The 21360-nt window shown below is 39.1% G+C and overlaps 1 protein-coding gene across 17 annotated transcripts in view; it reads right to left on the reverse strand.

The window, feature by feature from the left end:
- LOC100644765 (CUGBP Elav-like family member 2) overlaps positions 1-21360 on the reverse strand; it is a 552950-nt gene that overhangs the window by 492342 nt on the left and 39248 nt on the right. For 16 of the 17 annotated variants that reach the window (XM_048408808.1, XM_048408801.1, XM_048408799.1 and 13 more), the window contains 2 exons: positions 7935-8721; positions 3706-4386 (listed from right to left, as the gene is read on the reverse strand). In XM_048408808.1, coding sequence (XP_048264765.1) covers positions 3706-3917 — 212 coding nt within the window. In that variant the 5' untranslated portion in view covers positions 3918-4386; positions 7935-8721. The remainder of the gene's footprint in view (positions 1-3705; positions 4387-7934; positions 8722-21360) is intronic. The other variant, XM_048408798.1, reaches the window with a different exon arrangement.

The raw sequence follows: 21360 nt of genomic DNA on the forward strand, positions 1-21360 counted from the left end.
TATTTCAAGCGCGACTCTAGCTAATTAAAACAAAAATATTACACAATTATCCGAAACGAACGTTGGAAATCTACAACAAACAGAATTTTCTCAACTTGCAGAGTGGCAACGCTACTTCACGGACAAATAAAGATTCTTATCGATATGACTCCAGACTCGTCACGATGCGATAAACTCGACTTGCGAAGACGCTGTTCGTGTTAACAAATATTTACGTAATTCACGAGACGGGACGGAACTATGGTTATACCAGCGCAATTTCGTCTGAACTACAACGAAAAGATAGAAATCCGTACTTGTCGACAAGTGGAAATTAATTTCGGTGTAGTTTCCCGATACGAGTAAAGCATTCGAATCTAGATAAGAGAACCCTCGCACGACCTTTAGGGTCCTTTAGTGACCCTTTTGTTAAGCGAATTCCTCCCCGGAGCCGTACATATCACTTAACCCTTGCATCTATCGAGCTCCCTACACGCGTTAAACGCCTCTTTGCAGAACTTATACGCTCGATCCAAGCAACTCGCCACAGACCACCAACGCTGCCTAACACTTCCCATAATTAACTACTCGTTGCGGCTGTATCTTATTATTCTATGAGCAGCCGAGCTAGCGCCAAGTTCCGAGCCCGGCTGCTATTAAGCATTAAGCAAGATTTACGCGACGACTTAATACAACGTCTTCGCGTAACCCGTAATCGAACGTGATCCAGTGTATCGTGGCTGGTGTGTGTTTGCTAGCGCGATTACCAACCAACTTGCCTGATTTTTTATGTTAAATTCCTAATGCGATAGAATTTCAATTATTCGAATATTATGGCGCGAAAATGAATTCGATACGCGCGAAACTGTCGATGGTTCGCATGTTACGAAACGCATTAATTATGTCTAAAAATGGAAAAATATCGCATTCGTTTAGGGGTCTAATATGAGGGAAATTTATTTTTTGTTGTTGTGATTTTTATTATTTATTTATTTTTTTTTTTTTTGTGCATTGAGTAGGCTATCCAAGTTTGTGCTCTCCTTTCTACGAATGAAACAAATAATTTTGCCTTGTAAAAATTTGGAGAATGACGATAGAACGATCGCGAGAGTTCTTAAATAATTCTATTTCAATAGTATCGAAGAAAAGAGTATTTTAAACGCGAAATAATAATTTTTTATAACAAGCATCACGTGCAAGTATATCATAGCAAATTTAAACTGTTAGTTAATTTATACATCTGATTATTTCAATTCATGGCTATGATAATTGTAGCGTGGCAAAAATCTGTTCCCAAATTATGTAACGGCTGAAAAACTGTTGCACGGAAAAACTGAATGATTTTAATTCTTTAACGGTGCTGTACATAAAACACCTAACACCCACAACACGTTTCAGAAATTCGGAAATCCGAAAAATGCGACCGAAAAGAGGGCGAAAGTTTCGGATCGCGAGACGACTTAATTTCATCGTGCGCTACCGGCAGAATCCTTCCGCCCGCGAACAACTGAATTCCCCTAGAATTCTCCGAGTCCTTGGACCAGGAATTCCGCCCTTCGAATATCGCATTTTATGTTAGCCGAGTGCATATTTTAGAAGCATTTACTCCACGAGGGCTGGATAAGAGAGATCTTGGTACAAAGGTGAGAACAGGCGCAAAGAGGGTCGAAAGAGAGACGGAGATTCGCTCGTGGAGAACGATGCCGGGACTATGCTCTTGCCCTCTCTCATATCCAGGAATGTCGCCGAGTTATTTTAGGCTTCCGTTCCCTTCTCCGCGAACGCTATTCGCGCGAGCCACGTTTACGCGACGTAACGAAATAACGAAGAAGGGCACGCCGACGTATCGGGTCCCGCCCCTGCTCGCTGTACCCTTACGCCTGACAACCAAAGAAACACCCTTCTCAACTTTGCACCGTTTGCACAGCTCCTTCGCGACGCCCATACTACTTCACGAGATAAACGGAGTCCGCTCTTGCCGTCGCGTCTGACTGTAACGTGTATCTGTACGATGCTAACCTATCATTTGCTGAAACTACATTGTCATCTTCACAATTGTAATGATTAAATTAAAACGATAAATTGACGCGAGTCGATTGAATCGATATGATTCGAAAAAGAGGAATTCTTGAACTTAAAGATTGAAATATAAGACTCCGGGTTAATCATATCGTACGATTGTTCTCATCAAGGATTCGAGATTCCGAAGCATTTAAACGTTAAAAAATAAGATCACTTCTGTAAGGGAAATTTACATTATTTGGAAATTGAATCTTTTAACGTTACAATTTTTTGCTCGAATTAGCTTTATTACTTAAGTAAGTGAGCAAAAGAAGTAATAAAAGAAGAATATATTAATTAATAAGTATTATTAATATGGAATCTATTCGTTTATTTATTTGTACGACTTAAAGCATGAAAACAGTTAGAAGAAAGATCGCTTAATTAATTTAAGAAACACCGCTCCAATTTACAGAATCTACGTAACGCATCGTCGCAGCTGCTATTATTCACTTGGCTTTTTCTCAAGGAGGAGGCCACTCGCATCGTGTATTCCCGGAGGACAACCTTTCCATTAAGCGAAGTATCTTACTCTCTGCTTTTGCAAATAACACGATGATGGAAAAAAGTAGCGGGTGTAGACGGGAAGTGGCCCGTAACGAGCATTAAATTGCATTTTCATTGTTATCGCGACATTGCTTGCCGTAATTTAACTAGCACGGCACCATGAGTTTTGATTTTCTTATCTTGTTTATCGAATAAGCTCAACTACTCGAACCTCTTGTTTTTCGCATACAATTACATCGTACAAGAAATAAACCGGGTATAATCGTATCTCTTCGTCTCTTTGCACGATCCATTACGCAATTTTGTCGTTCAAAAATCTACATTTTATATTACGTTACAGTAGCGCAGTGGAATTATTAAAGATGAAAATACGACCTTTCTCAAGCTACGTTGAAATTATCGATATGCTTTGTATATTCAATTTAATAAGTTTCAAGAGAAATCCCCTCATATTTCAAGTATTCAAAACGTATGATAGAAAAAAATAAGATTCTATGTAACATTTCGAGATCATGATAATATATTTTCGACTTTTCCTTTCTCAAATTCCTTTACTTTTACACTTTTGCAACTTTTAACTTTTTAGCTAGAAAATTCAACAAAGTACATTCTGCTAAATTGTCTGCATACTCGCCAAGTGTTCTACGAAGTTCGAAAATTTTGTAGGATTGGGCAAGTTTGAAAAATTCATTTTCATAAAAGGTCGTTTCAAATAAATTGTCACTCTTCCATAAAGAACGAAATGACAGAAAAGTGATTTCGTGACTGTGTTACTCTCTTTACCCCACTTTTTCCCACCCAACCAATTAATTGTTTCCTATCGCGAACATATAGATACGTCTCTTTGATGCAGTTTCGTTCTCTCTGACAAACTTGTTCCATTCAGAATTTTTCGTATCTTTTGCACCTAATTGTAACGTATAACTAGAAGATGACCCAAAAAATGATTAGGGACAGGTGTATTTATAACGAACCATTCGAGTAGCGTTAAAACTTCCAAATTGAATTGAAATTCAAGTGTATAAGAGATTCTTTCACCTTGCTATAACGATTGAAAAATTAATACGACACACTCGTTCCTACACATATGTGTATATTCGCTTATATTATATATATATATACTATACATGTATAGAGAAAAAAATGTATCAAACTTACGTGTTTTCCTTTTGCTCGCCGTTGCTCGACTGCGACGACGGCGACGGCTGCTGCGCCTGTTGCTTCGAGTACGGATGATGGTGGTGATGCACGACGTTGTTGTTGTTGTTGTTGTTGTTGTTGTGCATGTGCACTTTGTTTGCGTTGCTGTCGGTTGGCGAGCCCGGCGAGATCTTACCCGCCAGAGCATTCAGAGATTGAAGCATTTTCATAGGAATCCTCCTTGCGACCGGTTCTCGGTGCCTCCCTCCCTCAGCCTCGTTTATCCTTGAGGAAGACAGGATTACTCGACGTTTCCGGTTTGAAGGTATCAACCCTCAAACACTAACTACTACACACGTGCGAATCAACCAACGGATTATGGATATACAAACTGAACTTTCATCAAGAAAACACACTTTTCCTACTCCCCTTTTTCTTTATTCGAACAATTCCACCGAATCATCAATTGTACGGTCACGAATTATTTCCTTTTTTTCTCTTTCTTTTTTTGAATATTAGACACAGAAAGCATACACTGTTCACGAGATACGGTTGCACTGATACAGACACCAATCTGTCTCTAGGGAAATCTGTTCAATGTTACTACTGCAGACTTTTGGCGTAACTTTGGCGACGTTTAACGTTCGATACGAAGCTGTCGAATATTCCCAGCTATCGACCACGCGGACCCTCGATTGGCTATACAAACAGAAATAAAAACAGAAAGTAGTTATATTATTCGAACGTTTTGCTTCGAAATGAGTGATCGACGCATCGTAATCGCGCCACGTATATGTATTTTCAAAAGCAATGCTTCGTTTACACAGGATGAATCCGAAACTCTCACAGGTTTATCTTTTCGAAGAAGAAATAAGTAAAATTTAACGATGACATAATGATACAATTAAACGTTTATACAGATTTCTACGTTTACTCTACGGTTTCAAAATCACTTATGCCGTGAACAGAATCATAGAGAATATTGTTAAGTCAGTACAAAAGTTTTATTCGTTTTGTCTTTCGTCGCCGTTGAATTGGTGACCCAGATCTACGTTTGTTCAAATAATTGGAAAATTTCGATTGCGAAGCACCCAAATGATAGACAAGTCTCTGAGAAACTAAATAAACTTTCACAATAATACACATATTCATATTGATTGTGTGAAAATCGAACCATAAAGATAACTTTTGTTAATAAAGAACGTGTTATCGTTTTATCTAGACATTAGCTACGTTAAATGAGCAAATACCGAGGTCTTCGTAGGTCTTAAAACGAAATTTGAAATGTTACGAATATTTGTAAGATCCAGCTTCAATTTATCCGACATGTACCTACGTATCGAAAAAGTCAGGTTACTTTGAAACCTAGTAGTTCTTCGACAGCAAGTAGGGCTACTGCACTGGCCTAACACTTTCATCGTTGTAGACTAAATCATTTCACCTACAATTATTTCCACGCATATATTTTCGTTGCTAGGGATTTACAGACGCGAATACCTCATTTTATTCCTAAGTAACTCGCAGCGAAGTGGTCATAAAGAAGGCCCATGGTTCTTCCAAAGGAGGAAACCCTTTACGAAGATAACGTAACAGTCTGAAACCAGCCACGAATCTAGGAAGAACACGGAGAAGACGAATAAAATTGGAGTAACGCAGATAGTTGGAACGCGTACGTGGGACACCTTTTGCGCGAAACGACCTTGCAACGAGTCAATTAAAAGTTTAAGTTTAATTAGAAACTCGGCTCGTATACAGGCCGCGCCACCGCGAACCACCATAGAGTCACGGCTCGATCTCCCTTAACGTGCTCCTCGTTCGCTATTTTCTACATCTTTCCAAGATCGCGACTTTCGCTTCGCTGCTCCTGTGAGTTGCCACTGTCTTGGTTTCCAGCTCTGTTGCTTTCAGATACAGCTTTGTCCAATAGCACGGAATGTCTTCGAATGTAAAAACTTTCGACTAATTTGAAATGTGATAGGAAATATGATTTTCCAAGTAAAGAAATTAGACTAGATTTTCCGATTCTATGCTGTCAAAGCGATAATTTTCAGTCGCAATTAACTTATAATTCAAAAGGACCAACAGCTTCCATTGAATCTTCCTCAAAATGAAATTTTCCATTTAAAAAACTCTGAGCTATCGCTCATACTTTGAAAGACACTCTATATACGGGCTGCACTTTTATCTTGGTTTGGAAGCTCGGGCCAAGTCACCGTAAGACGGACGTATTTACCGGAAGCAAAAGCGTTAAAAAATGGGACAGAGATGAGAAACTGCGATGTTCCCTGTTCGCTCGACGATCTGCAGCTTCTTCGGGGATTTTCGGGCGGCTCGAGTGTCCCTTTGTTTCGAGCGTAGGTATCGTGCTCGAAGCTTCGCGTTCGAAGACGCTTGCGAAGTACCTAGGAAAGCTTCCGCCCGTTATTTACCGACAACACGATGAAACCGAACGAAACGACGCCCAAGCGTAATGAGCGTACTGGGAAGGAACGAAAAGCATCTGAACGAACGTCCAAGTCCGATTTCGCTTCAGTTACGGTAAATTGTGTTTCAAGAAACGCTTAAAACGCTTCGACCAGTTGTTTGTTATCCGCTTTTATATATGGGTAAACGTAAGTGAGTCGAGGACATTGAACATCGTAATCTGGAGGAACGCCGGTAGTACAGCGTAGCAAGACGAATCGAGAAGAAGCGACGAAAAAGAAATATAGTCCCAGGAAACGTGTTAAATTTTGAAGAGACTGATGCTTCTAGTAAAGAAAGTGATTATAAATAACTCTATTAATATAATATCGTCATAAAAGAGGATGGAAATGAAATCATGAAATACTATTTAAATTTTAACTACGTTCGATCAAATAAGATCTTCACCGAATTGAAGTTCTGGTATCCGAAAGTCACGTGTATTAACGCAATATCGTGTCGAGAGGAATTTTTCGAAAGCTGATCCAATCACAGTAAAAATACACGGTCCAAAATTTCCAAATATCTCCACATTTCTATACAATTTGAAAAAAATCTAATAACCACGAATTCCCCATATTTTCTACCTTTCCGTTATATAGAAAACTTTAATTTAAAAAATTGTACAAACATTCAAGGTATCTCTATAGAAGACAGTATAGATAGCGATTCCTACAAAACACGCGAACGGAAATCAACTGAATGTGCAACATTAAAACGTTTATTCTAGAATTTCTGGATACTCATAGTAGACAAAGATAAAAGAACAGAAACAATTCCAGGTAAGATGTTCATCGTGTTCATGAACACGAAGAAAGTCCGACTGAAGATTGGGGAGTGAAGATAGAGGCACAATTACCGGAACTGCCACCACTGTCAAGTGTCAAAGGGGTCACGAATAATTTAGTAGGCGAGCTGGGAGCTGCGAAATCCTGGTAGGAGAAGAAGCAGAGGCAGAGAAAGAGAGTGGCGAGGAGAAGAGTAGAGCGGAGCGAAGCAGAGCAGAGCAGAGCAGAGCAGATGGAGCGGAGCGGAGAAACGGCGGCGTGAAGGGGGCGAGAGGGGAATAGTAACGCCCGCGGACTGAGAAAAGCGCACGGTAAAGAGAGCCTTGCTCTCTCGGGTTACCCTCCAACGCTTTTGTCCTTCGCGCCGCTCGCTTTCTTCCTTTCGCCTTTTTCTCCTTCACCCTTTCTTTCTTTCTTACCACGTCGATCTCTCGTTGCATAGGCTCGACCGTTTTACAACGACGAACTCTTTCTAGCTACTCTATTCCCATCTCGACATCCCTTTACCACTGACCACTTCGCGCGTTAAAACGTCAAATTAAAATCTCGAGACGTTTTGAGGACAAAACGATTAGAGAACAAGTCGGGAGAAAGAACCGTTTCCGCGCGGCACTGATTCTACTTTGTCCGTAAACAAGATTGCTTGTTTGCTGCGGACGTAACTTGTGGATAATAATCCAAAGGTGCAATGTAACGCGTAAAAACAATGACGAAGCTTCGTATGTCGCTAATTTTTTAATTAATTTTCTAATTTTTTGTATTCCTTGTAGATATCGAATCATTCCCTTTATACGTCATGTCCCGAAAATGTGTATCACCGATTTGCTAGAAGGATAACAGAATAAAAATTGCTAGGAAACCTAATCGAAACAAAAAATTGAGGATGTAAAATTTATCCTAGTAAACTCGAGATACGTGACTCTTCTAACAAACCGACGATATATCTCCGAACATCGAGCATCCTATCGTGTGATTTTCCCATACACAGATCCCAACCTGATTCCTCTTGGTCTATTTCAAGGTTGTCGTCGTTCTCAAGCACCCTCCGCCACCTGGTCGAGGTCCTCTGGCGTTTCCGTGGCTTCGTCTAATTCAACTGGAGGTCGGTCAACCGGATACGATAGCAGCGATGATACTCGTACGTAGAAGAGACGCGAACTCACGATATCGGCGTGAATTAAAGCGAACGGCGCTCTTGTCGACTCCACCTGAGCACTACGACTGACGACAAGAGCCGAGCAGCCGGCCATCGTATCTTCGGATAAGCCTTATCGGTGCCCAAAGACCCCACCCTTCGCCCATGGGCCGCATCCCTCACAAGCACACGGCCGCGTTTTCACGTTCGAGCGTTTCTAACGTTTCGAGCTGGCTCACGGTACGCTTGCCCGCGTGTAAACTCGCTTAAGCGCCCCTACGAGCATTTACGCTCGACTTTCTTTCGTACTTTCACCGCGACACAGCTGCTGCCGCGACTTTGCCACGCTTTAGTATCTCGCGGCTTTTCCTCTTTCCGTCTTCCACTTTGTTCCTCTTCTTTGGCTTTTCTCCTTTCCTCTTTCTTTCTTTCGCTTCTCCCTTCCCGATGTTCACAAGTTACATAGGTTCATGTACGTTCGCCGATATACCGTGATATTAGTTACGGCGTTAAGCGAACTAATCGATCCACTAGATTATTCTTACGTGTCCTTCGATCGAGTCATGATGATTTTCTTGACGAGTAGAAAGCGTATCATGGAGGTGGAAAGCTGCGTCGACCCTACGACGACGGAATGCCAAGTGTCATCTGCAACGAACGAGTGTTCTTAGTTTTCTGGGACGTCTTGAGGTATGGAGGGTTGGTCGTTCGTGTTCCATGCTAGCTTCTATGGTTGCAACGAGAATTGGAGGGCAATCGATGCTCGGTACAAGCAGAAAACGGTGGTTTCCGGACGATGGTTCTGAGTGGGATTCAATTCGATTCGATTGGAAGGAAGCTATTGTAATTTGAAGGTTTGCGCATGATTTTAGTGCTTGAAATTATATATAAACGTTTGACAATGTTTAGAAAAGGACAACTATTTTAGAGACACGTTTTCGACTCGACGTTAAATAAAATCAAGAAAAAAGCGTTTCGAAAATATCGCTGCGACATCGTAGGAATCCTGTAACAGGGACAGGGAATTCAGCTCAAAACCGGATGCGCATGGAAGGTGAGGCGTGTTTGCGAGTAAACACTTTTTCACTAGCAACACCAGACGACAAGGCAGAGCCACGGAATGGCTCTCCGAGATTAGATAACAGTTGGAACGTTTTGTACAGTCGACTTACTCAAGCGAGCAACATCCTCGAGACGCGACTAGGTCCACGGTTTCAGTAGATGAAACGGTATAAAAGATGTTCGACGTTTATGGCGTAAGCAAATGCTCATCGACGCGCACAATGGACATAAAGAAGCCGAGAGGTATTTAAAATTTAAATAAACGCGTTGACACATTCACGTCCACGTAAATTGCGATTTTGTTGTTTACGAGTGAGAACAGAATAATTTGACGAGTTCGTTTTTGTTTCATTAAAAAAATCATGCTTTGCTTCGACAGAAAAATAAAGATGTATCTTAGTCTTTTAACAAAAACTGTCCTGTGTGATAGTTCCGTGGGCGGTTATATTACATCAAAGCGGAAGAAATGAAAAAATTTGTACTTGGCGGAAAAAGTATTTTTCGATCCACTGCGTATCAAAGTATTCGGCGAAACACGCGAGAAATAAGCATCAAATATAAAGCCTAACTCGATAATGGAAAAGAGTAGGTTTAGTTTCTCGTAGAAATAACAATGCAAACGGTGAGCTGGTATCGTTATTGCATAGCTAAGCACCAGCAGTTGTTTGCCGGCGCGGAACAGCCGTTTGCAACTCAACAAAGAGGTATTGTTCAGTCAAGGGATTCATCTAGCTCGACTGCTACCTTCTATTTACACGGCCTAACTCAACATTATGTCACGAACTTCACGCAGTTCCTCACGACGTCGAATTTCCTCCTTCAAAATTGACTTACAGTTTTGACACGCGTTACCTACTTATAGTATATCGAATTAGTGCGCAAAGGCTATATCGATTTTCAGCTTCGTGTTGACGTAAGACGTAAACGATTTCAAATGTTTCATACTCCGCTGCTTACGATTTTAGTTTGCTACCTTTCTCGATCTTCACGAAATTAATCAAACACGACCGTATATTCAAGTTTTTATTTTAACATTCGATTTAAGTACACGCTAAATTTGTTTCGGATCAACGACTGCTTGGATATAATATGGATCTACCTACATAAATTTGAACTTTCGGGATTAAAATCGATCGAGCCTCTGAACCTTCTAATTAATTATTCATTACGAAACAAATTTAACTTTGCGGTTAAAGTTAAGTTGAAGTAACAAAGAGCAGAGCGATGAATAATACTTTAGGAAAATAACTGGTAGAACGAATCACAAACTCAATGATTTACGAGCAGAAGATGGCTGCTTATCCAACGAACATATATTTCCATGACGATACAACAATTAATCATTAGCGTGCGTAAAACGAGATAGCAATAGTGACGTAAGTTTTTCAAGCTTGCTTTAACAACCTATGTTTAAGAAACGTTTAAACTCGGATCAATAAGCGGCAAGCATCTTCGAGACAGAGTTTTGTCTAGCTCCCCAGCCATACGCTTGGACGAGAAGCGAAGTCGCAAGAGAATTCCGAACTGGCGAACTTTGCCAAATGTATGGAGGATCGGTGAAAGCATTTTTGATCGAACCTCCAGGTTGCGATGTATTTTTAACCTTTTGTGGCAATATTTCGCAGTTGTATTTTAAATTTATAACGTATACTGCTGGCAAAAGTTAGGGATCAATCGACGTTTAAGCAAAGCTAGGCGAATGTTTCTCTTTACGTTCTGCGATAAATATATCTATCGATTGCCATATACTTGTATATTTGATAATATGAAGTTTAAAAAAGTGTAATAATAGATAGAAAAGAACGAATGATTGTAGAAATGCAAATAAACAATGTTATTTGGACGCTTTCACGCTTTTACTTCTTACCATTGTTGAATAATGAAATTCAAGCATGAGGTTTTCCAGATAAATGAATATACGGGCTGCAGTTGAAATGCTGTCATAAAATTTCTAGGTGTATTCTGGAGCTTAACATTAGCATAAAAGACTAGGTAAACAGAAATCCGCGCACCCCTTGTTCCCAGGATACGTGCACGTTTTAGTCTTACAAGAAGAGGATTCAGCAGCGGAGCTGCTATTTTAACCAGATTCTTTCCCTGGTGAATTTGGAGCAAAAACGTGTGCAACCTACATTCCAATGTTTGTATAAATACGCGTTATCAACAGAGAAATTTGTCATTAATCTAATTTATTCAAATTAATTTATATATCATTAATTTGTTAATACCTATTAGCTGTGGTTTATCGTTAAGTAAATTAGAAACACCTAGGATAGGTGAAATTGAAAATGTTAATTCAGATACTGAATTATGAATTTCCGAATTAATCATTCAATTATGAAATATTTCTGCAAAAATGTTGAAGAACTAACCTAGAAATAATATCGGCCTAAAAAAAGTTTCGCCGTCGTGGTTAAAATTTCAAAGAAAATGATATTAAAAAATTCTGAGATCTTGAAAAAATACCGCCGAAAAAATACAAGGAAGAACTCTATATTTACGTACACGAACGACTTTGTATGCATCATATCGGATGCTCGCAGTGTTGCACGCAAATGAAAAGTCACAAGAACGTCATTAGCATTGCAAATGGTCAAGGGCGCTACGGCAGCGTTACATTTCTTACACAGGCGCAATTGGAACGCGTATTAAATGTGGAACACTCGATTTCTAGATTATCAGAATATGAAATCGCATCTTAAAATTTGAGAAACTCGTAATGTCATCTGTGAAAGGAAATTACGGAAAATCGACGATGAAATAAAATCTGTCTACGTCGACGTTCGCTTTAATGTTTCGATACCACAGTACGAATTGGACAACAAACGGGGAAAATGGACGATCGTAGCGTGTATTTAAGTAAATAATGATACTGGCGACGTTCGAGTATCATTGGAAAGGTACAAAACGCGATCAGTCTGATGAGTGTAGCCGCGAAAGGTTTGTCGATACAATACTAATTACGAGATGAGCTATAATCGAAACGCCACACAACCATCTAGCCAGCGCAGCGTGGTTGAAAGGCCCCCTTTAACGTGGCTGCAGGTGCGCCGCGTCATTCATCGGCTCGATATACGCAGCCGTTATTAGCAAAATTGCGTGAGCTAATTGGCTAATTAGTGATTAGGAACGTTAGCGCTGCCAACTCGTTCTGATGTGTTGATGAATTACTGTTTTCGGTCTGCTACAGGTGTACAATTATACCAGCCCAAGCCAAACTCTCTTTTCTCCTTTATCAGTGACCATCGTAAACGGCAAGATACGTTTTCATTGATGCGAGTCATTCGATGCCTATTAGCGAAATTTTAGTTACTGTGGTTGGTTAATGATGCGATCGGAAAGGTACCTACAGGTACAAGTGCGACCTATTATTTATTCTATAACATAAAGATATTGATAATTTAGAGGCTATAGTACACTCGATGTCATATCACACGCGTTACCCTTTTAAACATCTTCGGAACAATAACTACTCCAAATATCATTAAAACAAGCAAGCAAACCGACAACGTATTTAGCAAAGAGCACGAAATATATATTTCACGAACTATATATTTCAAGCAAAAAATAAAAACAACGAAGGAAAGAAGGCAAACGAATATTGCAAAATAATTCGAATAATTCTCGTCTCATTAGCGGCAGGATTCGTAAGTGATTACAAATCCAAATAAACGTGGCGTACGCGATCATGGAAACGCACGTTCCATTGCGGGGCTTTGCTAATGTATTACTACATTATTCGGTTGATACCAGGCTGATCATTGGAACGACCATCGCCAGAGGGTATAAAGCTTGAACACATTCCATGATATCGTGGCGGAAAATGCTGGAAAAACGAGTGGGCTGTGTTGGCTGCTGGCTAATTCCGTGACAATTCGATATATTTTTACCGGATAAACGCCGGTGCTTACATCGAAAAACGATTGGTAACGAACGACGAGTCCGCTATCCAGCCAACACTAATTAATTACTGATTAACGTTGAAAACCGGGCCCGTACTGCCTGGGATATTGATGGATTGCTATTTCCGGGCTATTTCGCCCGTGCATTATATCCGCATCGCGTTTCCAACGGGCAATGCTGCTCGATTAGCATCTGCCGAAAATGTGAAAACCGCTTCGGCCTAAATTACATCTGTGCGTTAGTGAGCTAAGAAGTTGATTTAATATCCTCCTGTACCCTTTCTATAATTCACGTGCTTATTTTTTTAAATATATAAAAGTCTACAAAGGATCAAATCGATATCACACGCGTACCGTGAAAGTACGTGCCAATTCGAATCTGATTTTAACAAGTACAGGATACGCGTTTCTTCACATCGCACTTTCCAACCATTGATTTCTATCTTTTTGAGTTAAAAATTTTTAACAAAAACGTTAGAAACATAAGCAATTTTATTTGAAGTTACTCCTTTGAAAATACTTTACGATATTACAATGCAAAGTAGATCTATACCAGCGTTCCATTTTAAATCAAGGTTTATATAGATGACATACGTTCTCGGTATTTTTATGACAGACTAATTATAGTTGGGCTTTCATGCAATAACAAGAAGTAATAGCTGGAACTGTGGACCGAATGCATTGAAAATTCAGTGACAAAGGAGACGCCAAAGCTCTCGCATAGTAAAAGTCTAAAATAACAATGAGGCCAGGGAAAACGTTTACGAGAACAATAAATCTTCTTCCTTCGTTACGACTGCTACGTCACGCAGTATTCGAACTTGCGCTATTTTTATTAACAATACCATGATTGGACGCTTTTTTATCCGATCAAATGTATATCGCGATGGCATTATGTAAAAGAGCCAATATTATAAAAATCATAATTACGTGGAAAAGTAGATACTTCGATATCGTGGAAACTACGTAGAAGAAAAGATCGAAACGAAAAGATATCGAGCCAATGCTAAGGATTCAAGCGAAACCTGTCGTCACGTAATACCTAGAATCCTTGAATAAATATAATTAATTTAATCGTTATTTGCAACGTACACTCGATTAATGTTAAACGTGGTCAATATTCTGCTATGCTAACACAAGTTTCATGCTTACATGCTTGCGATATAAGTTTGATGTAGGTAAACGAAAATGGAAAAGATAAAAACAACTTATTGCATTCGATAAAAATATCGAAAATCAGTTACGCGTAATACAAAATACAAACAAGGCGGTAGGACCGGAGATACGGAAAACCGTACCTAATAAAGGAAAAAGTCAATGAGAAAATTTGTGCAATGATTTATTCAAATTCATCGACGAATGTTTATTAGACGAGAGACTAAAAATTTCTTTAATATTTTCATAAATATTTTCAACGTGATATTTGCTTTAAATCGCATTAATTATTTATATTAACACATACACATATACACAGGTACACGGTGTATTAAAAGATGAGAAGGAATAAAAAACTTGTCGAACGATTGATAATATATTAATCAATGTACTAAGAGGGCTAGGAGTTTGAAGAGAGGGTAACCGAAGCGATATGGTCTGATCTTAGAAAGAAAGCCGAACCACCTTGTTCGCTCATGAAATCAAGGAAAAAGCGGCGAATAAACAGCGAGTGCTGTTCCTTAGAGGATTGGACGGATTTATCTCGCAGGACAGCGAGCAGCCGTGACATGGGCAAGCAGACCTTATGCAGCCTCTCTCACGGAAGGTCTCCAATCATGAGATTGCTCAATTGTACCTTCGTTTTTATCCTGTTTCGTATCCGAACCTGCCCTCTCCCCTCTGTCGCTTGCACCTCGCAATCCGACTTTTCCATTACCCACTCTAGAGGAAAAAAAATTACCGATGAGATTAAAAAGCGTGACTATGCGTTTCTAACGGTCGCGATTAACAGGGAATGAAACATCTCGGATTAAGATTCTGAGGAATATCTAGTTTGAATTTTCAACCAGCGAAATATCGCGACTGAAGTTCCTTGCCAATGATCACAGCACATTATAAAATGATGCGACATATTTGAAGAGTCGAAAGTAATAAACGATATATTAATTTAAGCCGAAGCATTATCTGCGAAATAAATTTGAAAGTCTTCGATCTTAAGATTTTAAATCACTAATATCTTTGCAACACTCTTTTTATAAAATTTCAACGAGTGATTTATTTAATTAACAAAAATAACGGATATTGATTAATCTCGATACGTCAGTTATTAGAAAATTAATTTCTTTCAAGGCTCTATTTATCCAACCGTCCTTTTGCTACTCTAGCAGGTAATTTTCTGCTTAATGTGCTGGACATCCTTTTCTACTAATAAGCTTGCTCATTATCTAATCGAATAAAGCAAATCGCTATTAAGATGTTTTATTAAATCCAATGCATTCAGAAATGTATTTCAAGTAAACACAGTGAAGCTATTATTAATCACGCGTAGTAAATCGGCCGCTAGCAAGCAACTTTTTCTGTCTTTCTTAAAGCTCTTTAAGGTCGCAGGTCTCCAACTAACTTCTTTAACGCCCAATATCGAGCGAACCAAGTGCTCGATGACACGATAAAGTCATTTAGCCCGATAGTAAGGTAGAGTTCGTTGATTTTTATTCGAGTTTTGGTTTGCCTCGTTGTGGAACGGAAACATAAATACAATTGCGTCTATTTTCGAAAGCAGGTAAGGAATCAGCCGTGTAATTTTGCCTTTTTTTACGAAGATTTATAGATACTTCTTACCTCTCATAGGACCGAATCTATCTTAAAATGCGAACAAATTTTTCGCTCGTCGATTATTAATAATAAGATACATTTTAGCTGATCTTCTTGTAAAGGAGAAATAATATTTAAAACCAGTTTTTCAGAAACAGATACATTTATCAAACATTTAGTAACAATAAGATATACAAGAAACACACGCTTTACAGCAGAGATTGATTGTGTTCTGTATCGGGTGCACTTTACAGAAAGGAAGGCCAAAGGAAAAGCTTCATTGATCAAAATCACAGCCTGGCAATGGTGTTTACACAAAAAGCAGTGTAACAGTTGCATATACATCGATTTTATCGCTGATAAGGGGAAACATTCATTGCTCACACGAGCAACGCTACTAGTTATTCATCGAGTTTCTTATATATCTAGCCGCTAATCATAAAGTAACTCGTAACCGTATTACGTGGAATTAATTTAATGCCTTCATATTTGCGATTAACTCTCCTTACTTTAATTGTTTTTGCTAACATCTTTCACTATCTGTACAATGATATAATTTGGTCGTTTAATAAATAATAATTTCTAAAAATTTCTAGAAGCTTTTAACTTCTAATACTTATATTTAAAAGACATTGATCGTTGAAGGTTGGTTTTTTCTTGTGTAAATATATGTATATTGGAAACGAATCGATGAAATTTTTAACAATCCAATCCAATGGATAGAAACTCATTCTTCCGGCTTTTCGTTCAAAGCCAATTTTCGAAAGTCGAATCCCAGTTCGCGAACAAAAAGGATCACAAAAGTTCCTCTTTCTTATTACAGAAGATTGCTCTACAATTCTCCTACGGACTAGGCAACTTCCGCGAATTCGATATAAATGAAACCCTATTCAGTTTGAAATTTTGAATCAGTGTTATACATACGCGCGATGAATGCGAACGATAACAAAATATTGATATGATCAATCGTTAAAGATTAACCTGTGAAACATTCCAACGATTAAAAAAAGATACACTGCATAACAAGAACGAAGATTTCCATTGTTTTGCTAAAAGAACAACAGGAAAAATGTTGATTTGCAAGTTCGTCGAGTGACTTTCCTAACGAAGCAAATCTTCATATTGGTAAAACATCATCGTATTCCAAAGTACATATACACATTGAACGGAAATATGTCGTGAATCCCAGCACGGTTATAGATCTGCTCTCTACACTGGAAGTTTTCATTGAAAATGACTGATACATCGAAGGAACGAGGAGGAGACATTTCAAGGAGTATTCTGCTGCGGCGGTCGAGCTGCTCAAAAATTGTCTCGGTACATCCCGAGCACGTCCCGCGTTAGACACATTTGCTGGTCGAATTTGAAAAGTTTCAAACAAATCCAATAACAGACGGGACATTGCAGGAGGACGCCTATACGACATCGGGAAAATGGGAGAAGGGCAACGACGTCTCTGCATTGTGAATTCGCCTTGGCTGTCGTATATAGTCACGCTCCTACAAACCTACAGGGAAGACTATGAGTGCTACGTGATCGCTTGCACCGCCACATCCGCATGTAAGATAAGTTTGCATGTGTTCCTGGATAGTGTGTACGTATGTACCAGAAACGAGTATTTCGCGATACATCTCAGACCCAAACACGACGCGCCTGCATACTTTTCAATGTTCCAACCAGCCAGTCTCCGTAGTGTATCGCTCTTCTCTCTCTTCGGTCTTGCCTATTCTCTAGATATCCTGCGTGTTCTACACAGCTAGCAGATGTAAATACTCGCGCGCGTTCCGGCTGTCGTGCACCGCAAACTTGTCGCGATCGTGTTCGACAAGACTCTACAGTGATGGCGGAAAACTGGCTATGGAAAGGAAGAAATTGCAATTTACCAACGACGCGACGCGAATTTTCGTTGAATTATGATATACATAGAGTTTCGTTGAGATTGTAGAAAGGAGAAGTACATTACGGCGCAGGAACATTGCGGTGAATTTCAAAATTTTATCGTCGAGATAAAATAATTCGTTATTTTCGAAAATGAACAAGTATGAAAATATCAGGTCTAATCTTAAGTTAAGACTCGAATGAACAATAAAATAATTTATTATCTCAATATTTTAACAGCTTTAGATGATATAGATCAAAAATTGCAAGTTGGAGAAACAGTCAATTCTTTGGCAACGATTAAGTTTCCGTTGGCATCAATTCAGCAATTTGATCATCTCTGATATGTTTGACGAATATACTAGGAGACTCTCATTATACAATGTGAGTCGATAAAAATTATCACTTGAAATAACTCGTTATGTATTGACTTTATCAAAACATGCTCCAAATGCAATTTATTATACTCAAGAGGACTGACTAGATGAATATATTTTGATTTTTTCATGAATTACATTTTCTGGAACGTCAATGTGATCTTAAGTTTTTTAAATGACACCGCATATTTTTCGACTACTCTGTTGTAACTGCTAAAAAGACAAATTCAACGGCCTACAAAGTAACCTTCAATTGACCTTGGATTTCATAACGAAACGAAAGTTTCTAAAGTAGAAAATGTTTAATTGTGTCACGTATCTAACAAGCTGTGTATCGACCCGAAGATCGACTCCAACGTTAACATTCAAAACAAAACGAAACTTTTTAGAAAACAAAAATTTTCAATCTATACTCTTTTACTTTGACTGTACATGCCTATGTATGAAAATCCAGGTAAATATTGCGAAAGCAACAATCACGCGACACACGTGGTAATGGTAGTCTATGTTCTCTTTGAACTGGTGGAAGAACCCGGAGAAATGCCGAGCCTTCACGCACGACTGAGAAATTCAGATTTGCGAGCCACTAGATGGACACGTTCAGACGCACGTTTGCTGGCTGCAGTGACCGAATCACTCGTATCTGCGTATACGCGTCACAGCGTCGACACAATGGAGAGATTACAAGTCCACCCTGTCTGCTACATCGAGCACGAAGATGGTGGATTCACTGCGTGAACGATTGGGACACGCTGAAAAACCAGCATGTTGATTTCCACTTTTATAATTCCCTGTTGCTTTCTGTCTCCCGGGTAGGGACTTCTGGGAGTCACACTGTTACCTTCCCAAAGGCAATTTTATCTTCTGAATTCAGAGCGATTGCTTTATCGTGGAATTCCGCTGGAATCTAGTTTTCAAAATGGTAACGAAGCCAACGACATCGACTGCGTTAGAGGAACGATTTTCATGATTGTTATTTTCATTCGTACGTTCGTCAAAATATGAATATTATATCTATGAATTTTCGAACCGATTGCTCCCATTGATCAAGGAACATGGAAATGTATTTTAATTTCAATCTCTATGTATGAAAGACCTTTTGCGTTAAAAACTAATAACGAATCGAACATACGGATTTTTTTATGATGATCACATCGTAGTGCGGATAGTCATATCGAGTTACCGCGTACGAACCAATAGAAACGATTGCAAGATACAAAAGAATGCACTGTGTGATTGATGTGTACCGCGTTGGGTTAATGCGAAAGTAATTTCAATTTCTTGACCGTGCTAGAATAAACAATTTCAAGTATCTGTGTGTGAGTAAATTGAGGTTGCCATCGACGTTTACGCACGAAGAACGTTACGAAATAAATGCAAAGTTGCGGCTATCGCGGATTGAAATGACGTCTCGATATACTTGTCGCGCAGGTAAGCAGGTACGTTTAGAACACGGTTTTTGCGTTGCGATCCTTAAGTAAAAGAAGGACGACGGTGGAACATGGATGAAACCTTTTTTGATAAGAGTGCTCTCGAGATGTTCTTGAGAAAAAGTTTTAACGAGACAGCCAAAGATTTTTCACAGAACGAAAGAGGAAGCGAAAGAACCAGACAGAACTGTCCTTCCCTTAGCGTCAGAGGCACCTACTAATGCTGTCCTTTCGAAAGAATTCTGCCTTCAAACGTCGTGTTTCCTGCTTTCACAATGATTTTTTAACTTTTCTGTCGCTTTGTGATTTATTCTTCTCTCCACAGTGCTGGATAAACACCGTATTCATTTAACCACATAGTATAACATATGACATAGTAACCCTTTTTAATGAGTAATAATGAATAAAGAGTATTCATTTATTCAATTTCCGAGTAATCTTGAATCAACGAAAAAGACGTTATTTCATTGATTGCGTAGAATGCATTTTTTTTTAGAAAATCACTTTTTGCCTTATCGAAATACATATCTATTCATGCATATCTAGAAATGCTTTGTTTGGTAACTCAATTTTTTCGTCACAGGAAATGAAACGCAAAAATTGATCGAAACAATCGATAGAATTCTCGAAACATGGCCTGCTGGATTTCTAATTAATTTTTTAGCTTTCGGACAATCGAAAATCCGATGCATCATCGAGACAGGCACATACCAACATATCCAATCAGGTAAAACATACAGTTTTGGTTTTTTAATTCAAACTAAATTAACCCTTTTTATCGAGGCATCCTTTCAATCAATGTTTAAACACACTCAACATGTTCAGAGAATGCAAACAATGAAACAGTACTCCGTAACGCAACAATATAAACAATTCAATTTTTCATCTATCTCAAATTGCTATTTTGCCATTCGCTGGTCTCTCATTTCGCACTGCACGCTCCCATGTATGGTACAGGAACTGACCGTAAGAGGATAGAAATTTGCAATTTTCTCGTTGGAGTGCTTTAAAGCTCGATTAGCTCAAAGGAACAAAATCCGAAATTTGTAGAACGTGACTCGAGTAACTCAATTCCCCCGACTGATTTCGCGTTCGATGGGCGAGGAAAAACATTTTTGTCGCGCGACCTCGATATAGAACAGGTGTGCCAATGAAACGTTCGATGCGCATCGTCCGTGACTGGCGTCACATGGTAAAATTATTTGACGCGTTTTACTCGCGGTTCGTTCTATCGCACAGACAGCCGCCGGTTCGATGGACGAGACGCGTGCAAAGTGATTACGGAAACGACAAGTGATAACAATGAATTCACGTTCAAGTACTCTTACTACGGGGCTGAGAATGGAGAGCAAAAATAATGGATGTTGCTCGCACAAACTCTTCATGAGTGTCATGATACGCTCACTTTGGGCTACTTAAAAGAAAGACGTTATCGGGAATTAGAATTGACATGAAACTTCTTCGTTAAGATCATTATATCAGACCGAATTTCTTCTTTTTTTTTTCGTTTTTTGAGATTTTAGAACGATAATGGCACTATATGAAATTGGAATTTGTATATCTAATAATTTGTAACCTAGCGGAGTGAAACAACACGATCGTTTTATTGTTGGAACAACTATCGTAGAACGATAAAGTTGTTAAAAATTAAAATTGCGAATGTATTAGTCGAGCAAGATGTAGTGAAAAAGTTTGTGACCCATAAGGTTTTGCGGCTTCACGTCATAAACGTTTTGTTGATTGAACCACGGATTTCTGAAAACGATTTGAATTCCGGGACGTTTAAAGTTTTCCAGGTGAAAAAAAAGCTCATACATTGTGCACTTTGACAAACGCGAAATTCAATCAGTGTCCGATTGTGCGCAACGTGAAACGAAACTCTCTCTCTCT

The sequence above is a fragment of the Bombus terrestris genome, chromosome 9, assembly GCF_910591885.1.
Source record: "Bombus terrestris chromosome 9, iyBomTerr1.2, whole genome shotgun sequence".
NCBI classification, from domain to species: domain Eukaryota; kingdom Metazoa; phylum Arthropoda; class Insecta; order Hymenoptera; family Apidae; genus Bombus; species Bombus terrestris.